This window comes from Carya illinoinensis, chromosome 3 (genome assembly GCF_018687715.1).
Source record: "Carya illinoinensis cultivar Pawnee chromosome 3, C.illinoinensisPawnee_v1, whole genome shotgun sequence".
Classification (NCBI taxonomy): domain Eukaryota; kingdom Viridiplantae; phylum Streptophyta; class Magnoliopsida; order Fagales; family Juglandaceae; genus Carya; species Carya illinoinensis.
In genome coordinates, this window is record NC_056754.1 from 124,284 (window position 1) to 133,168 (window position 8,885).

The following is an 8,885-nucleotide window of genomic DNA, read 5'->3' on the forward strand; positions in this document are numbered from 1 at the left end:
AGATGTTAAAAAAATATTTAAAAGAAAAAGAGAAACCTATCGGCTATCACTACACTTGAAAGAGAAGCGCTTCCGAATAGTCAGGCTATTAATTGAAGAATAACAGCCATCCTTTCACCTGTTGCCACATCAGTAAATACACAATAATCTCAATAGACTTCCCCACACAGAATCTCATCTTCCCCCCCTCTTTGCCCCCCCTTCTCTACACCGAAAGAGAATGATCCGCAGACCATCACCCAAATCTACTTCCAAATCTACCTGGTCTACTCGTTGAAATCCAAATCTACATTCACTTATTCATATTGAAGTTGAAAGCCCAATATTTGAGTCTGAATCCCATTCTCCCACTTCGGACGTGAGCTTATACCATAATCCAGAACTAGAAAGCGCTTAATCTCGAAAGAAAAACCAAATTCATGCTCCAACTACTTCAAAACACTTACCGAAAGAAGTTTGAGTACAATCCAAATTCATATGCTCATATTAATTTTTATTTCAAAGCATGCAGCAAATCGATGACTCTCCTCTTTTCTCTAAGGTTTCTTTTCCTCTTTTTACTTTCTTTCCACTTTTTTTTTTCTTCTAGTAATTTGCATGTAAAAGGGTAATTGCTGACTGTTGTTTTTATGGGTATGAAAAAATTGAGATTGTAGCCTTCAAATTTTAGTTCACAAGACAGAGAGAGGTTTTTGGAGATGGAGCGGGTGACTGTCATGAGAGGGTCAACTCGAGATAAAGCCGTACAAAGTCAGACGTGAGAGAGGGCACATGCAAAACTGCGAGAAGGGAGTTCCGTGCAAGAGCCGGTGCAACGTTGCAAGATAAGCCTGAGGGGGGTCTGAAATTGGAATGTGATTTCCAATATGATGTAGTGCATTCATAAAATTATTGTGATAGAATGCTTATGTGCCACAATATTATTGGTAGGCTGTTATTTTAGTAAAATAAGCCCGACCGGTTTGTAGGATTTCTCCACTTGAAAATGAGCACTCACAGAAGTTAGGGCTCGAATGAATAAATTGGACGGGAATCAGCATTCATAGAGAGGGAGGGGTTGACAAACAATGGCAGCCCTTGTCTACGAGATCTTCTCTTCGTCGGCGCTGTTGTCATTAGGGCTTTACCACCTCATCAGCACCACCCGCAACTACCTGAAATCTCCTCAATCTTACTCGGCCAAGCCCTTCCATCCCTTCAATCATCACCGCCTCAAACACCTTCAGCTCTACCTTCTCCTCTTCTGCCTTCTTATCGCCTTCCTCCACCAACTGCTCATCTCTTCCGACTCCGATCCTCTCCTCAAGGGCCACACCCCCGTCCACCGCTTCACTTCGCTCCAGTCCGCCGCCGTCCTCTTCCTCTTCCTCCTCCTCTCGCTCTCACTCCTCCTTTCCGACTTCGATCTCCTTCCTCTCCCCTCTGATCTCTTCTTCGCCATCGCCTCCGCCCTCTTCTTCTTACACTACTCCGTTTCCTCCTCCTCCGCCTCCGTCCAGACCTCCCTTCTCCAGGCCAAGTGCGACTCGCTCTCCGCCCGCATCTCGGCCCTCGCTTCTCTCGTCTCTCTCCTCCTCGCCTGCCGCCCCACGCTTTTCGTTGCCGATGTCGCCCTCTCCGCCACCCTCTGCTTACAGGGCCTGTGGGTGCTCCAGACCGGCCTCTCCCTCTACGTCGACGCCTTCATTCCCGAAGGCTGTCACAGGTTGCTCGACGTGGTTAGCGGGGTCGAGGGCTCCACCAAGTGCGAGTTGGAGGAGTCGCGGTTGAGGGCCGTCGCCATTCTGGATCTCGTGTTTGTGGTTCACGTCATGTTCGTCGTCCTCATTGTGATGGTCACTTACGCGGCTGTTGCCAAGACCCTTGGCATCAGGAGATCGCTTGGATCGTACCAGGCCTTGCCCAACACTGCCACTACAGCAGATAACAATCACATTCAGATGAAAGCTTTGGCTGGCACCCAGGCTTGAATCTTTTCTAGTGTGAATTTTGTACGTGTACACAGACAGAAAGAATTTTTTTTGTTTTAGTATATCTGTCCTGACTGTTCATTTTTACCTCGTTATTTCATTTCTAGCTATCTGAGGTTGCCCCCACATACATTCTCTTCTCTATTGCTGGCTCATTATTTGCTGTCGTTCTCTAGATTGATGGATTGATGATTTTGTTCTTTTTCTATTCATTCTATTGAATTGCTCAACTCTTCATTTCTCGACTTATGCATGAATTATTTTTTTTTTTTTTTTGATAAGTAAAAAGATATTTATTAAAACATAAATAGGGCAAGACCCGAGTACACAGGGGGTATACAAAGAACCTAGCTACAATCTAAGTGCTGCAAAGGGCAGCGTGAAGTTCAGTAAAGGTAGTGCCATTTAGTACAATAGAGGATGCCCATAAAACTAGAGTGTGATAGAAGAAATCCCTAAGCCCTTCCGGTGAACACTCCTTATCCTCGAAGCAGCGACTATTCCTTTCATTCCAGATGCACCACATTAGACATAGTGGCACCATTTTCCAAATGTCTGCAATCTGTCCCGTTCCCCGAACACCTCTCCAACATGCCAGCAGATCAATCACCTTACTAGGCATTACCCATGCCAAGCCTAATCTTGTGAAGATGTCATTCCATAAGACCGTAACTACTTCGCAATGTAGAAGTAGATGATCCGCTGTCTCACTGTTGTGTTTGCACATGAAGCACCAATCTGTTAGGTAGAGGCATGTCTTCTCAATTTGTCGATAGTCAGAATACTCCCATGGGATGCTAGCCAACCAAAGAAGGCAACTTTTAGAGGAGCCTTAGTCCTCCAAATGCACTTCCAAGGGAATGCAATGGAGGGGTGTGCCGACAGTACCTTGTAGTGGGAACGTACTGAAAATTGCTTGTTCCCCGTTGGCAACCAGAGCAGATGGTCTTCTCCATCAGCTTGTAGAGTTGACACTTGTAATGCGCTGTAAAAATCAGCGATGTCTCCCAACTCCCAGGCTTGTGCAGCTCGAGTGAATCTTACTGACCAAGTGGAATTAGAGAAGCTGTCCATATTTTCAGCAACTGTGGCCTCCTTATCGAATGCAATCCTAAAAAGAGAGGGCAAAGTGATCTTCAAGGCTACCTCACCACACCAAGTGTCATGCCAGAAGCTAACTTGGTTGCCTCGTCCCACCGCCATCCTGCAATTAGTGAGAAAAGTTTCCCAACCACTGCGTATGAATTTCCACAAACCCACTCCATGCGCCCCTCTCGCTACATTGGAACACCAACCTCCCCGCAGGCTCCCGTATTTGCCATCGATTATTTCCCTCCAAAGAGCATCTCTTTCCCTGTGGTATCTCCATAACCATTTACCCAAAAGAGCCTTATTAAAGGTTCTCAAGTTGCGGAGCCCCAAACCTCCATTAGCCATAGGTGTGCATACCTTATCCCATTTGATCAAATGGAATTTTTTTACTTCCTCCGAGCTACCCCATAAGAAATCACGAAAGGTCTTCTCCAATCTATATGCCACACCTGTAGGCAAGGGGAATAGGGAGAGAAAATATGTGGGAAGGTTAGAAAGCGTGCTCCTGATAAGAGTGACTCTGCCTCCTTTGGATAGATAGAGTCGCTTCCAACCCGCAAGTTTGCGTTCGATTTTCTCTACAACCCTATCCCATATAGTTTTGGATTTGTGAGGAGCCCCCAGAGGGAGACCAAGATACTTCATTGGCAAGGATGACACCTTACAACCCAGAAAACCAGCCAATTCGCTTAGATTATCCACCACACCAACTTGTATGATTTCAGATTTTGCGAGATTGACTTTGAGTCCCGAGACGGCTTCGAAGCATAACAAAAGAGCCCTTAGAGAGCGAATCTGGTCAGGGTCCGGCTCGCAAAAGATCAAAGTGTCATCAGCAAAAAGAAGATGGGAAAATGAGAGATTACCATGGGTGAGGTCGCCCACTGAGAAGCCCGAGATGAAACCACCCTCCACCATTCCATTCAACATTCTGCTTAGAACATCCATTATTAAAATGAAGAGAAGAGGGGATAGAGGGTCCCCTTGCCGCAAACCTCGGGAGCTATTGAAGAAACCCTCGGGGGTGCCATTTACCAGGACAGAAAATCTGACAGTAGCGATACAATGTTTTATCCATTGGCACCACCTTTCCCCAAAGCCGTACCTGCCAAGTATGTACAACAAGAAGTCCCAATTTACATGATCGAAGGCTTTTTCCATGTCTAGCTTACATAAGATACCTGGGTTGCCAGTTTTGACCCTGCTATCCAAGCATTCGTTAGCGATAAGGACAGAGTCAAGAATTTGCCTCCCTTTCACAAAGGCATTTTGGGACTTCGATATAATCTTTCCCATAACTACACTCATCCGCCGGGCTAACACTTTGGAAATGATTTTATAGATCCCACCCACCAAGTTGATGGGGCGAAAGTCCTGCACCTCAACCGACCTTGCCCTTTTTGGAATAAGAGCAATGAAAGAGGCATTGAGACTTTTCTCAAATTTCAAGAAAGTGTGAAATTCGAGGAATACCTTCATAATGTCCTCTTTGACGATGTCCCAACTAGCTTGAAAGAAAGCCATCGTGAAACCGTCGGGACTTGGGGCCTTGTCTTTATCCATCCCTTTTAGAACAATGCGCACCTCCTCCTCTTCGAACGGCCTTTCCAACTACGCTGCACTTGTGCATCGATAGAGTCAAAAGCGAGTCCATCTACCTTAGGACGCCAAGGGTGTTGCTCTTTAAGAAGTTGTTCATAAAAGTGCACGATGTGTTCTTTGATGGTTACCCTGTTAGAGATAGTCCTCCCTTTGTTGTGTAGGACTTCGATGGCATTTGTTCTTCGATGAGAGTTGGCAACACGATGGAAAAAATTAGTGCACTTATCCCCTTCTTGCAACCAAAGGGCCCGTGATTTTTGTCTCCATGATATCTCCTCCATAAGCGTGATTTTTTCCAACTCAGCTACTACCACCATCTTTCTTTCCTTTTCGTTCACCGTGAGAGACCCCGTCACTTCCTTGTCCTCAAGCCTCTGCAATTCCTGAAAAAAGTTTGCTCTTTGGTCATTAAAATTCCCAAAAATTTCCTTGTTCCATATCCTCAGATCATTTTTCAAGTTTTTAAGTTTTCCAGCTAAGACAAAACTGGGGGAGCCCGAAAACTGATAGGAGGACCACCAAGAGCTAATTTTGTCCAGAAATCCCTCCATCTTCAGCCACATATTCTCAAATTTGAAGTATCTTTGCCCCTCGTGAAGACCCCCACAGTCCAGAATGAGTGGAAAATGATCTGAGCAAAGCCTGGGGAGGTGTTTTTGACATAGGGTGGGAAAATGTGTCTCCCAGCAAGGGCAGACAATAAATCTGTCCAGGCGAGACCAGGCCCTCCCGTTTGACCAGGTGTAGTCGCCCCCCGCTAGGGGAAGGTCTACCAAATCCAGCTCAAAAAGTAAGGTTGTGAAGTCGGCTGACCCCGAAGTAGAGACCCCCGACCGTTCACTCGAGAACCGAGTGGTATTGAAGTCACCTCCAATACACCAAGGACCCTCCCACCAGTTGCACAAACCAGCAATCTCGTCCCATAGAAACTTCCTGCTAATGTCATCGTTAGGACCATACACCCCTGCAAAGCCCCATGCAAACTTGTCCTCCAGCGACATAAAAGAACATGCAACCACAAACTTGCCAATGTATTCATCCACCAAATCAACTACTCTCTTGTCCCACATCACTATAATACCCCCTGATGCACCCTTGGAAGGTAAGCTAGTCCATCCCGCATAAACACAATTCCACAAGTTTCTAATAATTGACTTGTCCACAAACTTCAATTTTGTTTCCTGTAAACAAACGATATCGGCCTTCCAATCCCGGATTAAATTCTTCACTCTAAGGCGTTTGTTCGGGTTATTTAAACCCCGAACATTCCATGAGAGGATCTTGGGCTTCATGGATCCCCTAGATTCACCCTATCGACAGTCTTATCCCTACTCGTAATTCCTTCCCGAGAGCCATAGTTTACGGAGCATGAGAGTCTTTTTAGTTCCCTTTCTCTTTTGGTGGCTGAACAGTTAAAATGTGACTGTTCCGCTGCGATAGCTGTGAAAAGAGCTGTCAGTTGATCCTCGAAACCAACACAAGAGATCCCTGCACAATGCCGAATATCTTCTACCTTCCTCAACACCCAATCTGACTGTGGGTCAGACCATGGCAGTGTTGGAGGAAGAGAACAAATGGGGCTAAGGTCATCCCCTTCATTTTCCATTACCGTGATAGGCACTATATGACCTGACCCACAATCACCCTCTTCTTCTTCCTCCTCTTCAGAGCCTAGAACTTCCTCTTCTTCAACGGTGCAGAGGACTCTTGAAGGGAAAACAGTGGTTTCGGTGGAAGGGTGGCCTGCGCAGACCACTGGAAGTGGGTGGGCTTCATCCCGTGCATGCAGGTGGCCTCCCAGGGACACCAGTGGGCCGCCCGGCCCTGTCTGTGATGGACACGATCCATCGGAAGCCTGGGAAACGACGGTTGCGTCGATTCCTTCTCCAGGCGTTTCTGCCGAAGACCCCAGAGACACCATCGGGGCCAGAGACCTCTTACCATTGTTGCCGGGAAGTTCGAGAGGGGCCATCGGCGTTGTCTGTGCTGCCGGCGAGGCTACCGGCCGGGATGGGTTGTTCAAGCTTACGGGTGAGCCTCCGAGTCGAGATATAGCCGTCATGGCCAAGAACCTCTTATCGTTGTTACCGGGAAGATCGATAGGGGCCATCGGCGTTGTCTGTGCTGCCGGCCGGGATTGGATGTTCGAGCTTACGGGTGAGCTTCCGGGTCGAGATTTAGAGCATCCGGGTCGTGATTTAGAGCAGCCTATGCATGAATTATCAATTTCGGACTCTCTTGGTAATGCATATGTCAAACATGGTTGCCGTTGAAACTGACCTTGCTTCTAAGGTCTTTTGGAAAGCAATCCTTTGGGTTCGGACAGCTGTTGAACAATGTAATAAGACTCTGGGTAGGTCGGTGATTTGTCACCTGTTCAAGAATATCGGTGAAGATATATGATTCTTTAGAAGTTTATCAATCATATATTTCTGAGTAGGTTCTATTACCCTCCGAAAGATTGGCATACTCTATTTAATATGATTACAGAGGCTGAATATCAAGCCGTGGAAGAGGCAAGGAAAGGGTATATCAATTCTTAATGGAGCCTCAGCTGGTGGTTATGTCTTGTATGTCTTGAAGTTTTGGTTTGTGGGGTTGGTTTTATGTGGGTCGATCTTGATGCTAGAACAGTTTGATTGTTGTTGTTTTTTGGGGTGCTTTCATTAGTATTACTGTTAGAAGGGTGGATTAATACCTGGAGGAGTTTTGTGAATTTTGGGTTTTGTCTTCCTTGTCCTTTTGCTGCTTTGTGGGTCGCTTGTAAACTTCTTATGTGGTGCACCCATTAGTTTTATTGAATTTTGAATTCTTATCGTATACATGTATACTATATGTATGAATCATTTCTCGACTTATATATGAATCATCCATTTGCGACTCTGTTGGTAATGCATAGGTCTAACATGGTTGCCGTTGAAACTGACCTTGTGTCTTAAATATTTTGGGAAACAATCCTTGGTCGATGGCTGTTGAACAATGTAATAGGACTCTGGGTAGGTAGGTGATTTGTCATCCTGTTCAAGATTATCGGTGAAGATAAATGGTTCTTTAAAAGTTTGTTATCAATCATATATTTTTCAGTATGTTTTATTACAACTCCAAAAGATAGGCATGCTCTGTTAATAATGATTCTAGAGGCATACTCTGTTAGCATACTCTGTTAATAATGCTCTTGTGTCTTATGTGGTGTATTTGATGGGAAAGGAACAAGCGGTGGTTTAACAATAAGGAGCGTACTGTAGAGAAAATCTGGAATTTTTTTGTGTGCTCTTTACTTCAATGGTTTTCTGCTATTGTACTTCTGCTTATGAATTTTCATTTTCGTTTTTTGCTTCTAGATGTAATTAGGTGTTTCTTTTGTATACTTCATGTGTACGTGAACTTCGCCTATTTCATCCGTTGAATAAAAGTGCCTTTCATACTTGTCAAAAAAAAATAATAATGATAATAATAATAATAATAATAATAATGATTCCAGAGGCTGACTCTCAAGCCGTGGAAGAGGCAAGGAAAGGGTATATCAATGGAGCCTCAGCTGCTGGTCGTCTGGTATGTCTTGATGTCCTGGTTTGTGGGTCGGTTTTGATGCTAGAACAGATTGACTCATGTTGTTTTTTGAGGGCTTTCGGTAGTAGTATTAGTGCTAGGAGGGTGGATTAATACCTGGGTAGTTTTATGGGTTTTGTCTTCCTTGTCCTTTTTCTGATTAGCGGCTCTCTTGTATACTTCTTATGTGGTACACCCATCGGTTTTAATGAATTTTGCTTGCTTATAGTATATATGTGTATATTGCTTGGCTTTCCCTTTTGTTTGTTGACTAGATTCTTCATGTGTGCCGATAAAATAACTAAATATTGCTTGGTCTTCATCGTGCTCAACTAAATACTTGAGGTAGGCAGCATAGACCTGTCTTAACAATTATCTCAATATATTCAGCACAGCAAAATAAACAGGCTCTCTTATGCTACTTTCCACTGCGTCAATTTTAAGCTTAAAGATAATGTGATAAGGACACTGCTAGACCCACGAGAAAAGTTATCGAGAAGGCCATCTTTTTTTTTTTTTTCTTTTTTCAAGCATTTTTTTAATTTTCTTAGACAGTTTATATATATATATATAATATCATTAAAAAATACTTACTTAGTCATTAAGTTCAAAAATCAAAAAAAGACAATCGGGACCATTGTCGGGATGCCAATCATTCAAGCATTTTCTTTG

At 44.4% G+C, this 8,885-nt stretch overlaps 1 protein-coding gene across 1 annotated transcript; it reads left to right on the forward strand.

Moving 5' to 3' along the window:
- Positions 1-967: 967 nt before the first annotated feature.
- On the forward strand, positions 968-8,444 carry LOC122302209. Its single transcript, XM_043113343.1, has 2 exons — positions 968-1,991; positions 8,146-8,444. The coding sequence occupies exon 1, from the start codon at positions 1,068-1,070 to the stop codon at positions 1,968-1,970; it is 903 nt and encodes a 300-aa protein (XP_042969277.1). The 5' UTR covers positions 968-1,067; the 3' UTR covers positions 1,971-1,991; positions 8,146-8,444.
- Positions 8,445-8,885: the final 441 nt, after the last annotated feature.

Bases quoted from the DNA above. Each gene is read 5' to 3' on its own strand.
- LOC122302209 (XM_043113343.1), top strand. From the start codon at position 1,068: ATGGCAGCCCTTGTCTACGAGATCTTCTCTTCGTCGGCGCTGTTGTCA.